The 21,445-nt window shown below is 36.3% G+C and overlaps 1 protein-coding gene across 1 annotated transcript in view; it reads left to right on the forward strand.

The window, feature by feature from the left end:
- Positions 1 to 21,445, forward strand: part of SPAG1 (sperm associated antigen 1) — a 92,079-nt gene that overhangs the window by 7,996 nt on the left and 62,638 nt on the right. The window contains exons 4-9 of the mRNA XM_060116035.1: positions 8,276 to 8,401; positions 12,336 to 12,400; positions 12,906 to 13,015; positions 13,841 to 13,946; positions 17,011 to 17,141; positions 20,335 to 20,441. Of these exons, the coding sequence (XP_059972018.1) occupies positions 8,276 to 8,401; positions 12,336 to 12,400; positions 12,906 to 13,015; positions 13,841 to 13,946; positions 17,011 to 17,141; positions 20,335 to 20,441 (645 nt within the window). The remainder of the gene's footprint in view (positions 1 to 8,275; positions 8,402 to 12,335; positions 12,401 to 12,905; positions 13,016 to 13,840; positions 13,947 to 17,010; positions 17,142 to 20,334; positions 20,442 to 21,445) is intronic.

Here is a 21,445-nt window from a genome sequence, read left to right on the forward strand (position 1 = left end):
AAAAAATTAGATTTTTTGTGTTCTTATTGAGTTGTAAAATACATGTCTTTCATGTATTTTACACACAAAGATACATCTTTGCAAATATTTTCTGATACTGTTTGGCTTGCCTTTTCATTTTTTTAACAGTACCTTTGAAAGAGCAAAAGTTTTTACTTTTGATGAAACCGATTTTTCTTTTTATAGTTTGTGCTTTTGTGTCCTATTAAGAAATCTTTGTCTAATTCAAGATCCCTAAATTTTCTCCTATGATTCTTCTAGAAAGTTTATAGTTTTAGCTCTTAAATATATGTCTAAGATCTGTTTCATTTTTTAGACACACACACAAATATATACATACACACACATACATATATTTGTACATACTAATATGGATATCCAAAAGTTCAAGTGTCATTTAATGAAAGATTATCCTTTCCTCATTGAAATTCTTGGTACCATTGTCAAAAATCAACTGACCATGTATGTGTAAATCTATTTCTGAACTCTCTCTATTCTGTTCATCAATCTAAATGTCTGTCTTTACACCAGTACTTCATTGTCTTGATTACAGTAAGTCTATTTTTTAATTTTAATTTTATCAGTATATTGGAGTATAGTTGATTTACAGTGTTGTGTTAGTATCAGGTGTACAGCAAAGTGATTCAGTTATACATTTTTATATATATCTATTCTTTTTCAGATTCTTTTCCCATATATGCACTAAGTCTTGAAATCAGATAGTGCAAGTCCTCGAACTCTGTTCTTCATTTTCAGAGTTGTTTTGGGTGTTCCAGGTCCTTTGTTTGCCAATTTCTACAAAATAGCTTGCTTGTATTTGAGTTGGGATTGTGTTGAATTTGTGGATCAATTTTGGAAGAACTGACATCTTAACAATATTGAGATTTCTAATCCATGAACATGTATTTTTTCTGCTCATATAGGTCTTTAGTGAAGCAGTGGCTCATAGTTTTCAGTGTATACTTGCTTATTTTTAATGAAATTTATTTCTAAGTATCCAATATATTTTATGCTACTGTAAAAGTTAATGTTTTTAATTTAAATTTTTTTGCTCATTCTAAGTCACTTCAGTTATGAAATTTTATTGGTTTATATAAAATTTATCATCTTAACCTTTTTTTTTTTTTTTTTTTTTGTGGTACACGGGCATCTCACTGTTGTGGCCTCTCCCGTTGTGGAGCACAGGCTCCGGACGTGCAGGCTCAGCGGCCATGGCTCACGGGCCCAGCCGCTCCGCAGCATGTGGGATCTTCCCGGACCGGGGCACGAACCCGTGTCCCCTGCATCGGCAGGCGGACTCTCAACCACTGCACCACCAGGGAAGCCCCTATCTTAACCATTTTTAAGTGTACAGTTCATTAGTGTTAAGTATATTCATATTGTTGTGCAACCAATCTCAAAAACTTTTTCATCTTCCAAAACTGAAGTTCTCTACCCATTAAATAACAACTCTCCAATCCCACCCCTACCACCAGCCTCTGGCAACCACCATTCTACTTTCTTTTTTATTTATTATCTGATCTGTTTATATTCTTTTTTATTTTTATCTTTTTATTGAAATATAGTTGATTTACAATGTTGTGTCAGTATCAGGTGTACAGCACAGTGATTCAGTTATACATACATATATATCTATTTTTTTTCAGATTCTTTTCCCTTATAGGTTATTACAAAATATTGAGTATAGTTCCCTGTGCTATACAGTAGGTCCTTGTTGATTATTTTATATATAGTAGTGTATATATATTAATCCCAAACTCCTAATTTATCCCCCACCACCACCTTTCCCTTTTGGTAACCATAAGTTTGTTTTCTATGTCTGTGGGCCTGTTTCTGTTTTGTTTATAAGTTCAGTTATATCATTTGTTTTTGGATTCCATATATAAACAGTATCATATGATGTTTGTCTTTCTCTGTCTGGCTTTTCACTTAGTATGAACGTCTCTAGTCCATCCATGTTGCTGCAGATGGCATCATTTCATTCTGTTTTATGGCTGAGTAATATTCTACTGAATAAATATACCACATCTTCCTTATCCATTCACCTGTTGATAGACATTTAGGTTGCTTGCATGTCTTGGCTATTGTAAACAGTGCTGCAATGAACATTGGGGTGCATGTATCTTTTCCAATTATGGTTTTATCCAGATGTATGCTCAGGAGTGAGATTGCAGTATCATATGGTAACTCTAGTTTTGGTTTTATAAGGAACCTCTATACTGTTCTCCATAATGGCTGCACCAATTTACATTCCCACCAACAGTATAGGAGAGTTCCTTTTTCTCCACACCCTCTCCAACATTTATTATTTGTAGACTTTTTGACGGTGGCCATTCTGACCAATGTGAGGTGATATTTCATTGTAGTTTTGATTTGCATTTCTCTAATAATTAGTGATGTTGAGCATCTTTTCATGTGCCTTTTGGCCATCTGTATGTCTTCTTTGGAGAAATGTCTCTTTAGATTTCTGCCCATTTTTTTGATTGGTGTATATATATATATATATATATATATATATATATATATATATATATATATATAAAACTGTATTAGCTGTTTGTATATTTTGGAGATTAATCTTTTGTCATTTGCATCATTTGCAAATATTTTCTCCTATTCTGTAGGTTGTCTTTTCGTTTTGTTTGTGGTTTCCTTTGCTGTGCAAAAGCTTTTAAGTTTAATTAAGTACCATTTGTTTATTTTTGTCTTTATTTCCATTATTCTAGGAGATGGATCTTAAAAGATACTGCTGCAATTTATGTCAAAGAGTGTTCTGCCTATGTTTTCCTCTAGGAGTTTTAAAGTATCCAATCTTACATTTAGGTCTTTAATCCATTTTTAATTTATTTTTGTATGTGGTGGTAGAGAATGTTCTAATTTCATTCTTTTACATGTGGCTGTCCAGTTTTCCCAGCACCACTTATTGAAGAGTCTGTCTTTTCTCCATTGTATATTCTTGCCTCCTTTGTCATAGATTAATGACCATAGGTGTGTGGGTTTATTTCTCAGCTCTCTATCCTGTTCCATTGATCTATATTTCTGTTTTTTTGTGCCAGTACAATATTGTTTTGATTATTGTAGCTTTATAGTATAGTCTGAAGTCAGGAAGCCTGATTCCTCCAGCTTCATTTTTCTTTCTCAAGATTGCTTTTGGCTCTTTGGGGTCTTTTGTGTTTCCATACAAATGTAAAATTTTTTGTTCTAGTTCTGTGAAAAATGCCATCAGTAATTTGATAGGGATTGCATTGAATCTGTAAATTGCCTTGGGTAATATAGTCATTTTGACAATATTGATTCTTCTAATCCAAGAACATGGTATATCTTTCCATCTCTTTGTGTCATCATTGATTTCTTTCATCAGCATCTTATAGATTTTGGAGTACAGAGCTTTTGCCTCCTTGGGTAGGTTTATTCCTAGATATTTTATTCTTTTTTATGTGATGATAAATGGGATTGTTTCCTTAATTTTTCTTTCTGATCTTTTGTTGTTAATGTATAGAAATGCAACAGAATTCTATGTATTAATTTTGTATCCTGCAACTTTACCAGATTCATCGATGAGCTTTAATAGTTTTCTGATAGCATCTTTAGGATCTTCTGTGTATAATAAGTATCATGTCATCTGCAAATTCTGACAGTTTAACAACATCTTTTCCAGTTTGGATGCCTTTTATTTCTTTTTCTTCTCTGATTGCTGTGGCCAGGACTTCCAAAACTTTGTTGAATAAAAGTGGTGAGATTGGATATCCTTGTCTTGTTCCTGATCTTAGAGGAAATGCTTTCAGCTGTTCACCGTCGAGTATGATGTTAGCTGTGAGTTTGTCATTTATGGCCTTTGTTATGTGGAGGTATGTTCCCTCTTTGCCCACTTTCCGGAGAGTTTTTATCATAAATGGATGTTGAATTTTATCAAAAGCTTTTTCTGCATCTATTGACCATTCTACTTTCTGTTTCTTTGAGTTTGGCTAATCTAGATACCTCATATCAGTAGAATTTTAATTTCAATTTCTACTTGTACATTGCAAGCTTATAGTTATCTAAAATTGGCCTTTTTATATTGACTGTGTATCCTGTGTCTTGTTTAATTCAAACTAACACATTCGTTCTAGTAGCTTTTTTTGTAGATTCCTTGGATTTTCTTTATGGAAGATTATGGCATCTGTGAATATTGAAAGATTTTCTTCTTTTCCAGACTGGCTGCCTTTTATTCCTTTTACTTGCCTTATTCCATTGGCTTGGACCTCTAGTACAATGTTGAAATGAGAGCAGATATCTTTGTCTTCTTCCCAATCTTAGGGGAAATCATTCAGCCTTTCATTATGTTACTTTTAGATTTGTATAGATGTCCTGTATCAGGTTGAGGAAGCTCCCTTCTGTTCCATGTTTGATGGATGGAGAATTTTTATCATGAATGCATATTGAATTTTGTGAAATGCTTTTCCTGCATTTATTGAGATGAACATATGGTTTTCTTAGTAGTCTGTTAATAAGGTAATTTATGTACACTGTTTTTGAGTGTTATAGTAACCTTGCATTCCAGGATAAACTCTACTCATCATGATGTATCTTTTTTATATGGATTGGATTGCTAAAATTTTGTTAAGGACTTTTTGTGTCTATGGATCATGAGAGATATTGGTCTGTAGTTTTCTTGTAATGTCATTGTCTGGTTTTTGTAGCAGGGTACTGTTGACCTCAGAGTGAGTTGGAAAGTATTCTCTCTTCTGTTTCCTAGAAAAGCTTATGTATAATTGATATTATTTCTTCCTTAAATGTTTTCTAGAATTTACCATCGATGCCATCTGGGCCTCAAGTTTTCTTTATTGATAATGTTTTAACTATTAATTCAATTTCTTTAGTAGACTCAGGGCTCTTCAGGTTATCTTCAGAGCTTTCTCTCTGTCCAGCTCTTTCCTCTCAGAAATCTTGCCTCCTCAATTCTTGCAATCTTGGTCTCCCCAAAGTCTGACCTCCATCCTTCTAAATTCATTGAGACCTAAGACTGTTTCCTTTCCCTATGCTGTAGCCTGGAAACACTAGGCACTCATTTTGGAGCAAATGTAGGGTTTACCTCATTTGTTTTCCTTCTTTCAAGAATTATTGTCCTGTGCTACCTGTTGTCCAGTGTCTGAAAACTATTGTTTCATATATTTTATCAGGTTTTCTAAAGTTTAGGCAGGAGGGTAAATCTAGTCCCTGTTACTTTGTCAGAGCCAGAAGCCCCTTTATTGACTTTTCTATTGATACGTTTCTTATTTATTTGTAAGAGTTCTTTCCTACATATTTTAATTTTTCCCTCAATTTGTTAATTTGCCTTGTAAGTTTTGTGTGTGATGTTTATTCATTTATTTATTTTTATGTAACCACACCTCTTGATTTTATCCTTTATGATCTTTACATTTGTTTTATACTTAGGAAAACTCTGTCTCCACCAGATATATATTTACCTATATCATCTCATAGTTCCTTTGTGGTTTCATTTTGCTTAAGAAATATATTTTTTTAAACAGACTCTGGAAAAAGAAATTTTTTTGGTTTTACTTTATTTTATTCAGTGTATTTTTTCTGAGGTAAATCATACACTTGAAAACAATTTTGAGGTATGTGTATTCTCTAACTCAGAATGCTAATTTTTAAAAACTTTCAGCTTTCTCATTTTGTCATTTTATTGACTTGAGTTTGAAAATTTGGTAATTAATCTACAGGTTAAAATAGCTGTTCTTGTCCAGCATTCTTTGGCTTTCTTTTCTGAGGGGTAAACAGCCGTTTTAATTGCAGGGCCTGCTTTTCCCCCAGCTGTGTTCTTTCTCGGTCAATTCTTTTTTTTTTTTTTAGATGTTGGGGGTAGGAGTTTATTAATTAATTTATTTATTTTTGCTGTACTGGGTCTTTGCCTCTGTGCAAGGGCTTTCTCCAGTTGTGGCAAGTGGGGGCCACTCTTCATCGCGGTGCGCGGGCCTCTCACCATCGTGGCCTCTCCTGTTGCGGAGCACAGGCTCCAGATGCGCAGGCTCAGTAGTTGTGGCTCATGGGCCCAGTTGCTCCGTGGCATGTGGGATCTTCCCAGACCAGGGCTCGAACCCGTGTCCCCTGCATTAGCAGGCAGATTCTCAACCACTGCACCACCAGGGAAGCCCTCGGTCAATTCTTAAGTTAGTTTCCTTCTCATCTCCCTTCCTTCATACTTTTCTTGCCACTTCTCCCTCATTCCCAGTTCTCTCTCTCCCTTTCCTTCTCTATAATCCTTCCTCTCTCCTTTTACCTTTCTTCCCCTGTTTTCCTTTTTCTCTTCCTGTTTCTCCTGTTTGCCTCCTTTTCATCCTCCCCGCCTCCTATGTGGGTAGGACAGTTAATATAGTTTATCCTAGCCCCTATTTGAAGAGTGTCTGACAAATATTAGACCCTCACTATATATCTGCTGAATAATAAATAATAGAATTTCACATATAATAAGGAAATATCTTACTCAATTTTTCTGGCCTCTGTGACGATTCAGTTTAATAAACATTATTGTGAACCTAGTATATGCCAGACACTGTGCTAGGTTTTTTTGTTTGTTTGTTTTAAGTACTTCACCTTCTCTTGTATCTAAGTTAAGTTTTTCAGGGAATTTGTTTATTTTATCTAACTTACAAAGTTATTGGTATAAATTTGTCTAAAACATCCCCTTATCATTTTTTTAATATCTGTAGAATTATTAGTGATGTACCTCTTTTATCCCTGATACTGGTAATTTGTATTTTTTCCTTTCGCTTTCTTTTGACTAGTCTTGCTAAGTGTTTGTCAGTTGTATTAACTTATTTCCAAAAAAACTAGTTTTGAATGTTGATTTTCTTTATTTTTCTATTATCTGTTTTACAGATTCCTACTTTTATTTTTTAATATTTTTATTTCCTTCTACCTGCTTTGGCTTTAATGTGTTTTCTCTCTCTTCATTAGTTTTTTAAGATAGAAGCTTAAATAATTGGATCTTAAGCCTTTCTTCTTGTTTAAAGCTGTATATTTCCCTCTAATAATTTATCTGAATCCTACAAATTATATGTCTTCATTATCACTTAGTTCAAATTATTTTCCAATTTCCCATCTGATTTCCTTTTTTAACCCATGATCTCTTTATAAGTGTATTGTTTAATTTCCAATTACTTGGGGATAATCTAAATACTTATTACTGAATTCTAGTTTAGGTCTGTTGTGGTCAGATACCATACTTTGTATAATTTCACCCCTATCAAATTTATTGAGACTTTTTTTTGGCCTATGTTCCCTGTGCTGTTGAAAATAACATAGAAGTCTTTAATATTGATTAGGTCAAGTTGGTTAATGTTCACATCTGCTATAACATTACTGATTCTCTTTTTGTCACGTTTTCCCTGTGTCCATTCTGCTGTTAATCAAATAGATTCATCTTGGATACTGAGTTTTTCATTTTCAGGATTTCCATTAAATCTTTTTAAAGTTTCCTTTCTTCTCCCAAAGTTCTCAATTGTTCATGCATGTTGTCCACCCTCCTCACATATTTACTGTAGCTGTTTTTAAGTCCTTATTTGTTACTTCCAACATCCATCCACTCTATGTGTCTGCTTCTATTGACTGTGGGTAATGTTTTTTCTGCTTCCTTGTCTTTCTTGTTATTTGTATATTTTATACTGACCACTATATATTAAAAAAATCAGTGGAATCTGAAGTAATTAATATTTACCTACAGAAAGGAGCATGTTCCTTCTGTCAAACTGCTAGAGTTGGAGACTGGGTCAATCTAATCAGTATGTTAAGTTGCAGCTGATGTGCTAAGGTTCTTGAGATTAAGACATAGGCTCTGCCCTCAAGGAACTTACAGTGTGGTAAGAGGGACAAACAATAAATAGAGGATTTTAAATCTCTATGTTAAACACAAAGGAGGAACACTTTTAGCCCAACCAGGGAGTTCAGAGAAAGCTTGCTGGAAGGGATGATGAAAAAGATCTTGTAAGATAAATAAAGTAGGAAGGGCACCAATGAATGTAGGAAGGGCACCATTGAAAATACTGAACAATACTGAACTGTACACTTAAAAAGTTAAGATGATACATTTTATGTTATTGTGTATTTTCCTACAATTGAAAAAAAAAAAAAACAAGAGAGTAAGAAGGGCATTTCAGGTAGGGAAAATGGCATGATCAAATTGTCACCTAAAAATTGACCCACAGTAAACTATGATGATGTACAGTCCTTTCTAATGCCTGGTTAGTTATTTCAAACTGTATATTTATCTTCTTTTTTCCTCTCCTCTTCTCAGAGTTGGGTATCAGAAATTAAAAAAGAAGATGATAAAATATACTTTCAAGAAACTGAAACACTTCCAGCAATGCAAGATAATTTGCCTCCAGTTCGTGGTTCAAACAGCCATCTTCATGTTGCCAAGGTAAGCCTTTTTGGTGTGGGGTGTGGGTGGTAGGGGGAGAAAGTTGTTGTTTATTAAGAACATTATCTTTGTTTAATCAATGTAGTTGAAGTGTGATGTCCTGTAGGCAGCTGGGGATTTTTTTCAGGTGATTGTGTGTTATCACCTTCTGGAGTAGGCCTCACCCGGAGATCAAAATCAAACAGTATTTTCATTTGAAGACTTGCATCTTGGGTTTACCACCTTCCTCCTTTTTTCTTTTGCTGTTCTGTCTCTTCTACTCTGACAAGTTTTGATGAGTACTTAAGATCCAATTCAGTGTGTAAGAGTTTCAGGAAGTAATTTCATGTATCCAATAGAGGTATAGATGGAGTAGTTTATTACACAAATTAAGTATGGATTTAAAGCATTAAACAGATGGATTAATCTGTTTAATTAACCCATTAAACATGGATTTCAAGCAGTTATAGATGTCATTTCTCTGTTTAGTGCATTTCTCCCCCCATCTCCAGCCCCTCATTTTTATTTCTCTGAGATTGGTCCCTATTTTGCCATGCAGATCTCTCCTTGGTAACGCATGGCTTCTATAGAGAAGGGGCCTGTTGGAGTTCCAGGTTCACTTAACTTCAAGTTAAAATTGAGCTTCTTGGCATCCACCTGACCCTGATATTATAGAACCCAGCCCTTGTCTCCAGTGGGCTTTTGCTTGGATCACACATTCCATTCCCTCTGCTCTCCTTTTTTTTTTTTTTCCTTTTATTCCTGTCATCTTTAAGAGGATGTTTACCTAAGTCTCTTCATTTTGGGTTGAATCATTCTTGTTTTTCTCGTCTCTTCTTTGAGTCCCCAGTTTTATTTGAAAAACATCCGTAGCCTTTTCATCACTCTGCTCCTTGGTAATTTACCTTCTTGGGTCTTTTTACTCCTCATTAGGAATTACTCAGTAACTGAGGTACAAAGTAAGTAAGTATAGGAAGGATACCACCGTCTGTAATCAGTGAATTTGTATTTATTGACACTCATTATGTGTTAAGTCTGTGTCCTGAAACTATAACAACAAAAAACATTTGGTCTCTGTCCTCAAAGAGCTTATAGTCCATTATTGATAGACAGAATAGTGGTACAGTGGTTCTCAAAGTATGGCCTGTGGATGCTGATTGTCCCAGAGATTCTTCTAGGGGATCCAGAAAGTCAATGTTATTTTAAAAAATAATGCTGATGCTTTTGTCTCTTTCACTGGGTTGACATTTGCACTGAGGGTAAAACTGCTGGTGCCTTACCATGAGTCAAGGCAGTGGCACCAACTGGACTAGCGGTCATTGTTTTCTCCACTGCTGTGCACTCATAGTAAAAAATTCCAATTTAACTTAAAAGTGTCTTTGATGAAACAATAAAACTTTTTTTGTCATTAAATCTTGAAGCTTGAGGACATATCTTTTTAACATTCTGTGTGTGCCAAATGTAAAATAGATAGCTAGTGGGAAGCAGCCACATAGCACAGGGAGATCAGCTCCGTGCTTTGTGTCCACCTAGAGGGGTGGGATAGGGAGGGTGGGAGGGAGACGCAAGAGGGAGGAGATATGGGGATATATGTATGTGTATAGCTGCTTCACTTTGTTATACAGCAGAAACTAACACACCATTGTAAAGCAACTATACTCCAATAAAGATGTTAAGAAAATATTCTGTGTGACTAAATGAGGAGTACACAGAAGGCACTTCACTGTGAAATGAAATATGATGGTTATCATAAGAAAAAGCACTTGTGTGATTGACTGCCAGCCGAATTAGCAACTTTTTCCTGGAACAATTTTTACTTGAAGAAATGACTGACAGACAAGTATAGTTATTCAGAGTTGAGTTTTTGGCAGACATTTTCTTGGAAATAGTGAAATGGTCTATCACTTCAAAGAAATCAATCAGCAGTATTTGTTGCCAGTGCTAAAACCTGAGCTTTCAGTTAGAATTCAGAGTATTTCATATTATTAGGGGCTCTCAAATACCTACTTGTGACAAAAAAATTTCCCCTTAAGGGAGACGCTTAATAACTTTTATGATGAGCTCCATGAGGATTTTTTTTTTTTTACTTTTAAACAATTGAGATATAGTTGATGTACAATATTATACAAGTTACAGGTGTTATAACAGTGATTCACAGTTTTTAAAGGTTATACTCCATCTATAGTTATTATAAAATATTGGCCATATTCACTGTGTTGTACAGTATATCCTTGTAGCTAATTTATTTTATACATAATACTTTGTATCTCTTAATCTCCTACTCTGGTTTTGCCCCTCCCCCTCCCCTCTCCCCATTGATAATCACTAGTTTGTTCTCTGTATCTGTGAGTCTGTTTCCTTTTTGTTATATTCACTAGTTTGTTTTATTTTTTACATTCCACATATAAGTGATATCATATAGTATTTGTCTTTCTCTGTCTGACTTATTTCACCTAGCATAATACCCTCCAAGTCTATCCACGTTGTTGCAAATGGCAAAATTTCATTCTTTTTTATGTTTGTATACACTACTTCTTCTTTATCCATTCATCTGTTGATAGACACTTAATTTGCTTCCAGATCTTGGCAATTATAAATAATGCTGCTGTATACATCAGGGTGCATGCATCTCTTTGAATTAGTGTTTGCATTTTATTCAAATATATACCCTGGAGTGGAATTGCTGGATTGTAGGGTAGTTCTATTTTTAGTTTTTTTGAGAAACCGCCATACTGTTTTCCACAGTGGATGCACCAACAGTGTACAAGGGTTCCCTTTTCTTCACATCCTCTCTAATATTTGTTATTTATGGTCTTTTTGATGATAGCCATTCTGACAGGTGTGAGGTGATATCTCGTGGTTTTAATTTGCATTTCCCTGATGATTAGTGATGTTGAGCATCTTTGCATGTGCCTGTTGGTGAACTCCATGAGGATTTTAACAGATATGATTTTTTAATTGTATAATGAAATGTAGGAATATTTGGAAGATCTGTGTAACTCCTAATGACCAATGATACAAAATCGTGCTTGTATAAATGACCCATTCAAATGGCTTCAAATTTTGACTTTTAAGAAACCATTTAAGAAACTATTTGTGAGCTGTTGTTTGCTTTCCTGCCATTCCCTTCAAGGTGCTTGCAGTGGACATGTGACCTGGGTTGAGCCACTTAATAGCACCAAGCCAGTGCTTGGTCAGTGATGGGCCCATAACCCAAGCTAGCCAATCAGAGTCCTTCCCTGGGATTTCTCTAACTAAAGATGGAGAGAAGAGTCACTCTCCTTTTCCTTTCTGATTGGGAGGCCTGTGAGGTTATAATCCCAGACTGTGTGTGGCCACATTTCCAACTACATAGAAAAAGCAAGCAGACAGCAGGGAAAACAAAATCAGGGAGAGAGAAAAGCAGAGACTTCTGGGGGAGAGAAGGAGAAAAGGGGAGAGAGGGAGAAAGAGGGTATATGAATCCTTTATCCAGCAATACCCCTGCCCTTTCATCAGTTTGGTTACATAAACCAATAATTTATTCTTTTTAACTAAAATTAGTTCAAGTTGGGTGTCTGTCATTGCAAGCAAAACAGCTCTGTCTAACACAGCAAAGTAGTTATTCTTATTTCTTCAATGCCTAGGTTTTAAAAGAATGAATGATAGTTTAGTACTTTTCTATTATAAGAAAAATCAATAATAATCACATTTCACACATATGTTTTAAAATTTTATATATGTACTTAAAGTCCTGCCCATCACTCTCATAATTAACTACAAATTTAAAATTACTTTTTAGCCTGCTGTATATTATTATGTTAAAAAAATTATAATACTGGAGTTGTTGTAACTTCAAGGGCACCTATTTTTCTTACCCATTCAATTTGTGTACCTTAATCCAGTACTACATATTTATAGGAAACTCTGTTAATCTTATATTAAATATCTCATAAAATATAATTTTTTCTTTCAGGAAAAAAATTCTAAAAGTAGACCAGCTAAAAAGAAAATTCCGAGGGATTATGCAGAGTGGGATAAGTATGTTTTATATTTCTGTATATAAAAATTCTCTACCATAAAATACTGTAATAAATTCTTTATTGTTTTAAACCTGAACATATCAAATATCAAGTTATGTCAGTAGAGTACTAAGAGTATTTGGATTAAGCACTCTTGATTTTGTTTTTTCATTAAATAGAAAACTACTGCATCCTTTTATTTATAAGAGTAACCAAAAATAACTAATGTAATACTTATACCCATCCAAAATAAAAAATAACACATTTTTAAATTAAGAGAAATTGGTCACAATTTTAATACCAAAGTTCCACACAGTTTAGGTCTGATTAATATTCAAGTCCTCACTAAATTCCATGTTTTCTAGGAACGAATAGAGATGACTTCTAATACAAACCTATCATATATTTTTGGAATATTATTTCTAAAGGCACAGTGATACAAGTAAAAGAATATCAATAATAAATTTTACTCTCCTGTTTGTATTGAGCTTTTTTTTTCTAGTTTTATTATTCTTTCATTTAAGATTTGACGTGGAAAAGGAATGTGTGAAAATTGATGAAGATTACAAAGAAAAAACTGTAGTAAACAACAAGTTGCATTTGTCTAAAATTGAGACAAGACTAGATACAGCAGGTAATTGGGGGAAAATAAGAATAATTTAGTAGTCTCTAAATTTTTTGAAATATAATAAAAGCTGTTGACCCAAAGACATTCTCTTTAAGTGCTGCAGATTTCCATGAAAAGTTTATGGATTTTCTCCTAGAGCTTACCACCTCTAACAAATTCCATTCTATCCTTTAACTTCTTAATTTTATGAGTAAGAGTTACGATATTTAAATTTAGTAAGACTTAAAAATATATATATAAACCTATTTTTTTTTTTACTGTAATTCATTTTTCATTCCCTTTTTCAAATCTTCTTTTTCCTCCAAATCCCTCAAATTTTTTTATTTTTGCCTCAAAACAAAGAGATGGAGCAGGTTGTTTTCACTTGAAGTCCACAGGTGTATAGTACCATTAAAGTAAAACAAAACAATTATTCAAAAAATCTAAACCTTCAAAAATTCTGATAAATTAAAAAAAAGAAAAGAAATATCTCTAAACTTAGGAAACTTTTATCTTTTATTTATTTTATAATTTTCTGCTTCTTTTTTTTTTTTTTTTTTTCTTTTTGCAGTATGTGGGCCTCTCACTGTTGTGGCCTCTCCCGTTGCGGAGCACAGGCTCCGGATGCGCATGCCCAGCGGCCATGGCTCACGGGCCCAGCCGCTCCGCGGCATATGGGATCCTCCCAGACCGGGGCACGAACCCGTATCCCCTGCATCGGCAGGCGGACTCTTAACCACTGCGCCACCAGGGAGGCCCCTGCTTCTTTTAAAATAAGCATTCTTGGATTTAAATTTGTTAAAGTTATACTAAGTTATATTTTTACTTATAGCAGATAACATTTATTTCTAGGTCTAACTGAGAAGGAAAAGGATTTTCTTGCTACTCATGAAAAGGAGAAAGGTAATGAAGCTTTTAACGCAGGAGATTATGAAGAGGCTGTGATGTATTATACTCGGTGAGCAGATTTTCGTTGTGGTTTAAACTTGCCATTTATTTATTTATTTATGTTTTAATTTATTTATTTTATTTTTTTTGGCTGTGTTGGGTCTTAATTGCTGTGCGTGGGCTATCTCTAGTTGTGGCAAGTGGGGCCTACTCTTCGTTGTGGTGCATGGGCTTCTCATTGCAGTGGCTTCTCTTGTTGTGGAGTACGGGTTCTAGGCACACGGGCTTAAGTAGTTGTGGCACATGGGCTCAGTAGTTGTGGCTTGCAGGCTCTTGAGAGCAGGCTCAGTAGTTGTGGCGCACAGGTTTAGTTGCTCCGCGGCATGTGGGATCTTCCCGGACCAGGGCTCAAACCCATGTCCCCTGCATTGGCAGGCGGAGTCTTAACCACTGCGCCATCAGGAAAGCCCAAAACTTGCCATTTAAAAAAATGATAATGTTTAAATTTAATTGTTGAAATGATGTAAATAAGCTAAATAATCAGTGTCAGAACCACTTAAGATATTGTACTTGTGATTTATCATAAATTCACTTGCGTTTGCCTTGTTTTTTCAATAATTTCCTTAAACCTCCAAGCTCCCACTTCATCCCCACTTTTGACAGAGGTTCTAACTTTACTGTTTTACAGAGAAAATAGAAGCTGTCTGAATGGAACTCGACAGAAAGTTCATATAGCATAGAGGTTAAGAACTCAGGTTCTATAGTCAGACTGCCTGGATCCTAGTACTTATGGTGCTACTTTCCACCACAGGGCCTTTGCATATGATGGGTCCTCCATCTAGAATACTCTCCCCTCTTCTCATGATTTAGTTAATTCTGACCTATTCTTCAGATCTCAGCCCATGTCTCACTTCTTTGGGGAAGTCTGCCTTTACTTTTCAGACTAGGTTAAACCTCCACCCTACTCAGTTTAACCACCTCCCCCAATTTACATACCCATATAGTAATCTTAACTCTACTTTGTTGGAGGTACAATTCAAGTGTGTGTGATTTGGCACTAACTGGACTGTAAGCTCTGTAAGAGCAAAGCCCACTTGTCATTTTTTTAATATCATTGTATCCCTAATATCCAGCAGAGTACCTGGTTCATAGTAGATGTTCATTGTACGCTTGCATGAACTTATGAAGCTCTTACAGTCTGTGAAAAGTAAACTAATTTCCTAAAATATTGTTAGAGACAAACTGTGCTTATACAACCACTAATGCTATCTTAGAGCTAAACTCTGTACAATCTTGCTTCCACCTTTGGAAAGAAAATTTTTTTCATGTTGTTGGTGTCTATAAAGAAGTTTGCTCAACTGTTTTTAAGTGAACATACAAAGTAAAGAGGATATTGAGGTATCGTTCATTCAGTACAGCCTCCCCTGTTCAGGCAGGTGGATGTCAGCTCTGGTATTGTTATTTGTCTTTTTGTAGATTTCCACCAGTGGAGAATCTCTTGCCTATTACAGGGAACAAACTTTTTCTTCTCTTCCTCTTTGAAGAAATCATAGAGGTGCAGAATTAAAGCAGCATATTGCAATGGTTAAGGGAACTCAAATAACCACTTTTCTGGCCTTGGGTAGATTCTTCACCTCTCTTACCTCAGTCTTCTCACTGCGATGAGACTATAACAGTGCCTACCTCAGAGCAGCTGTGAGGATTAAATAAAACAACATGCTGAAAAGCAGGGTTACATGATGGTAAAGAGAACAGGTTCTGGAGTAGACAGTTGGGATTTAAATCCTGACTCTACCATTTCCAAGCTTGTGGCCTTGGGCATGTTACTTAACCTTTCCATTACATCTATTTTCTCATCTGTAAAATCGTAAGAGCAGTAATGCCTCCTCTGTGGATTATAATGAGGATTAAATGAGTTGACTGTTTAGTGCCTGGCATGTGGGAAGTACTCAGTGTCAGGTACTCGTGTTATTTATTCTTACATATATTTTCCATGTTTGGTTGCTACCCAACTGTGTAATTTCTTTATATTCATCTTTAATGGTCTTACTAAATTGACACTTTTTGTGACTTCCCCATTTTTTTTTCTGGATTTAGAAAATTTAGTGCACCGATACCCTTATGTTTCCTATATCTAGGAATACATTATTTTACAGCATTCCAAATCAGTTTTTTAAGCAACAGCCAGGTAGGTTTTAAATTCTTCTTTTCATTAATTATTTTGCATTCATACCCTTAATGTAGCAAAATTTACTCTCTTAAGGTCTGTATTCCTCAATTACTACTACTCTCTTGTTTCCTTCAATTATATTCCTGTGATACAATTATGATCATTTCCTTAGATTTAAATTTACTTTTAGATTACAGACTAATTTGTATCTGTTAACACAATAACAGCTTGATAAAGGATATTAGTTGTAGTTGATTGCTCCTTTTATTTTGTGCTAGAAACTTGTCCCTAAAGAGTAAAAAAAAATATATATTTGATGTTAACTAAACTGGGTTTTTAAGAGATCTGTGGGTATTTAAGTGATCATGTCATTCTAAAGCCAGAGTCAACTTTAAATCTCTTAACTGGATATTTAAGCATCTGTCCAAACATTGATTTAATATGTTTATAGAATTATATGTTATTATTTTTGATGATGCAAGCCATATTCGTTTGCTAGAGCTGCCATACAAACTGTCACAGACTGAGTGGCTTAAACAACAGAAATGTATTTTCTCACAGCTCTGGAGGTTAGAAGTCTGAGATCAAGGTGTCTGTAGGGTTGGTTTCTTCTGATGCCTCTCTCCTTGGCTTGTAGATGGCCATCTTCTCTCTGTGTCTTCAAGTGAGCTTTCCTCTGTGCATGTCTGTGTCCTAATCTCATCTTCTTATAATGACACCAGTCGTATTGGATTAGGGAACACCCTCATGACCTCACTTTAACTTACTTATCTCTTTAAGGACTATCTCCAAGTATAGTTACATTCTGGGGTGCTGGGGGTTAGGACTTCAACATATGCATTTGCGGGGACACAATTGCACCCATAACACGAGCTGTGATTGTTTTACTTACAACTTTAGATGAGTTTCTCTATCTTATGTTTTCCTGTCATCTGCTTGTTGCCATTAAGTGTCTCTTTTACAGGAGCATATCAGTGCTTCCCACGGTAGCAGCCTATAACAATCGCGCTCAAGCGGAACTCAAATTACAGAACTGGAACAGTGCTTTTCAGGATTGTGAAAAGGTCTTGGAGTTAGAACCTGGGAACTTAAAGGGTAAAAGTGTTCATAGAGTACCTTTAAATTTTCAACAGGATCTGTTAAAGTCCATTTGTAGACACTTATATTTACACTAAAAATATTTCAAATAAACTCAAATTTCTATATGTGAATCATTACCTTCCTCAAGTTACTTTTAATTTCAAGTTTAACTTGGAATATAAGTTCCTAATTATTTGCATTGAAGTAGCTAATAATCCCAGATGATTGATTGAATAAAGTGTACATGTGTTTTAAAAGAAATATCTCACGCTTGCATTTGAATTGTGGTTTCTGTTTTTTTTCTTTTTTTTCTTTTTTTTTTTTTTTGCGGTATGCGGGCCTCTCACTGTCGTGGCCTCCCCCGTTGCGGAGCACAGGCTCCGGACGCGCAGGCTCCGGACGCGCAGGCTCAGCGGCCATGGCTCACGGGCCCAGCCGCTCCGCGGCATATGGGATCCTCCCAGACCGGGGCACGAACCCGCATCCCCTGCATCGGCAGGCGGACTCTCAACCACTTGCGCCACCAGGGAGGCCCTGTTTTTTTTCTTTCAATTTTTTTTTATTGTGGTAAAATTGACATAACATAAAATTTACCACCTTAATCATTTTTAAGTGAATAGTTCGGTGGTATTAAATACATTCATATTGTTGTGCAGTCATCACTACCATCCATCTCCAGAACTTTTTAAATCTGAAAGTGCACCCATTAAACAGCAACTCTCTATTCTCTCCACCCACCCCAGCCTCTGGCAACCACCAGTCTACTTTCTGTCTCTATGATTTTATTATTTTAGGTACATCATATGAATGAAATCATACAGTATTTATCTTTTTGTGACTGGCTTATTGAATTGTATCCTTTTATTCAAAAATAAATTTAACTATAATTTAATATAGATTTAAAAATATTTATTAATATAATACAATAAGTCCACACCAGAGCTCTAGAACTTTCTACCAGCTGCTTTGTGGGCTTTTCCACCTAGATGTCCATAGACATTTTAAATTAAATGTGTCTAAAACTGACTACATCTTTCCACCAACACCTGTCCTCTGTTCTGATTTCCTGTCTCAGTGACTGCACCACCTTGCTGTGGTCCAAGCCTGAAGTATGCAAGTCAGACTCCACTCTCCTTTTCTGTTATCAGGGAGTCATTCCAAAAGGAAGTGGCATAAATTATAACAGACTCATTCTATTTCTTTAAACACTTACGGATTCAGATAAATATAACCACTTAATTTTTCTTCACATGCCTACAAACATGGGTGGGCAGAAACCATGGTTGTGCTGAGGGTGGATCCCGGTGCATCAGACTGACTGTCATCATAATGGATTGCTCTCCTTTCCCCAGTAGAGTTCTCCCGTGCCTGTATGTTGTCTCTATCACAGAGTACCAGTGGGCTCCCCAGCTTTAGGCAGGTGCCTGGTAAAGGTTTTACGATCTCCTGATGGGCCCACACCTTCACTGTGCCAGGCCCTGTGCCATGTATTACATATATTAACTCCATTAATTTTCACAACAGCTCAGTAAATGTGCAGGTACTATTATTAGCACACTCATTTTACAAAAGGACACTGAGGCATAGAGAGATTGAACAACTCACCTAAGATCACACTGCTAGTAAGTGACAGAGCCAGGACTCAACACTGGATGAGACATCAGGATCCCACAGTCAACCACTGTGCTACTCTTCTGCCAGTAGAATGGCCTTCTGTTTTCATTCTTCCTTGATTGAATAATTCCTTAAGCACCAGAATCTTCACTATTTAAAAAAAAATTTGACAGAGCCACTATGGCCATCACTATGTCCATAAAGCATTGAAAAGTCTTAGGTTTTCTTAAGTGGATAAATATCTTCCTGTTCAAAACTTTATTTTTTACTCAAAAAATAATTGCTCTGAATGCAATGTGGTATTTGATTACATCCTGGAACAGAAAAGGGACATTAGTGGAGAAATTGGTGAAATCCAAAGAGAGCCTGTAGTTTAGTTAACAGTATTGTACCAATGTTATTTTCTTAGTTTTGGCAAAAATACCATAGTTCTATAAGATGTTAGCATTAGTGAAAGCTGGGTGAAGGTATATGAGAACTATCTGTATTAGCTTTGCAACTTTCTGTAAATCTAAAGTATTTTCCAAAGTAAAAAGTCGTTAAAAATGGTAATTGTTATATCATGAATATTTCTTTATGGACAGTCCCTTCTGAAATCTGAGTAGTAATAGTAAAAGCTAAACTTGTACTTATGCTACAATTTTGATTACACTTATGATAAAATGACTTATCCTCTAGATTTTCATGGCTCATTCTAGGACTAAAATCAAACTAGTGAAATTTATGTTTTAAAATAGCATATTGGGACTTCCCTGGCAGTCCAGTGGTTAAGACTTCACCTTCCAATGCAGGGGGTGTGGGTTCAATGCCTGGTTGGGAAGGTAAGATCCTACATGCCTGTGGCCAAAAAACCAAAACATAAAACAGAAGTAATATTGTAACAAATTCAATAAAGACTTTAAAAATGGTCCACATCAAAAAAAATCTAAAACAAATAAAATAGTGGATTAAATCAGATATAAATATCTCACTTTTCAGAATTACCAAGACTGATTCTTTTCAAAGTCATGTCTAACTACACAAAATTCTCTCATTATATAATTAATAACAATCGGACTAGGAAGGCATTCATTTCAGTATTAAAAAATGATCAAATTGGATATTGTAACCTACCAAAAAAAAAAACACCCTGATACAAATTGCTAAAGTATTCAATTTCTGAACCTAGTTGACTTAATCACCAGGATTCCTTCAGTTCCCTGTGCTATAGAGATTTCACTAACAACCCAGATTCTCAGTCAGGTGCTGGTCAGTAATGTACTAAATTTAAAGGAAGGGTTTTCTAAATTTTCATAAAGTGGAAATAATACTAGTGATGATTATAAGGAGGAACATGTTACTGTTTAGTGAAGACCTTCCCAGTATTGTAGCACAGCATATTGTGCTTCTGAGGGGTGAGGTACCGAGTCTCTCAGCCCTTGGAGGAGCTGGTAGGGACTGGAGCGCCCAGAGGGCCAGGTCGTTGGAAGTTGGTGTAGTTTGCACAATTGCATTCTAAACTGTTCTATGCTACATATATTCTTACACTTGAAAAGTGTGTTACAACAATAATGCCATATGTTAAAGTATGTCTTTTATTTTGGTAAATTTTCAGCTCTTCTGCGCCGTGCCACTACGTATAAACATCAAAACAAGCTCCAGGAAGCTATAAAAGATTTGAATAAAGTACTGGCTGTTGAACCTGATAATGAGTTGGCCAAAGTAAGTACAGAAAGTGATACCTCACCTAATTCTATAATTTGCTATTTCTGTATTTATGTTAAAATCATAACAGTCTTGCTGGAAAAATGATGTTGAGGATTAGAACACAGCTTTAAGAAGTAGGTATGAGGAGCTTCAAGATGGTGGAAGAGTAAGACGCGGAGATCACCTTCCTTCCCACAAATACATCAGAAATACATCTACATGTGGCACAACTCCTACAGAACACCTACTGAATGCTGGCAGAAGAACCCAGACCTCCCAAAAGGCAAGAAACTCCCCACATAACCTGGGTAGGGCAAAAGAGAAAAAAAAAAGCAGAGACAAAAGAATAGGGAAGGGACCTGCACCAGTAGGAGGGAGCTGTGAAGTAGGAAAGGTTTCCACACACTAGGAAGCCCTTTCGTGGGCGGAGACTGCAGGTGGCGGAGGGGGGATGCTTCGGGGCCATGGAGGAGAGCACAGCAACAGGGGTGCAGAGGGCAAAGCAGAGAGATTCCCACACAGGATCAGTGCTGACCAGCATTTACCAGCCTGAGAGGCTTGTCTGCTCACCTGCTGGGGCGGGAGGGGGCTGGGAACTGAGGCTCTGGCTTCGGAGGTCAGATCCCAGGGAGAGGACTGGGGTTGGCTGTGTGAACACAGCCTGAAGGGGGCTAGTGCGCCAGAGCAGGCTGGGAGGGAGTCTGGGGGGAAATGTCTGGAACTGCCGAAGAGGCAAGAGACTTTTTCTTGCCTCGTTGTTCTGTGGTGCGCAAGGAGAGGGGATTCAGAGCACCACCGAAACAAGCTCCAGAGACGGGCATGAGCCGTGGCTATCAGCGCGGACTGCAGAGATGGGCATGAGACGCTAAGGCTTCCACTGCAGCCACCAAGAAGCCTGTGTGCAAGCACAGGTCACTATCCACACCTCCTCTCCCAGGAGCCTGTGCAGCCCGCCACTGCCAGGGTCCCGTGATCCAGGGACAACTTCCCTGGGAGAACACACACCATGCCTCAGACTG

The sequence above is a fragment of the Mesoplodon densirostris genome, chromosome 13 (assembly GCF_025265405.1).
Source record: "Mesoplodon densirostris isolate mMesDen1 chromosome 13, mMesDen1 primary haplotype, whole genome shotgun sequence".
In the NCBI taxonomy this organism is placed as follows: Eukaryota; Metazoa; Chordata; class Mammalia; order Artiodactyla; family Ziphiidae; genus Mesoplodon; species Mesoplodon densirostris.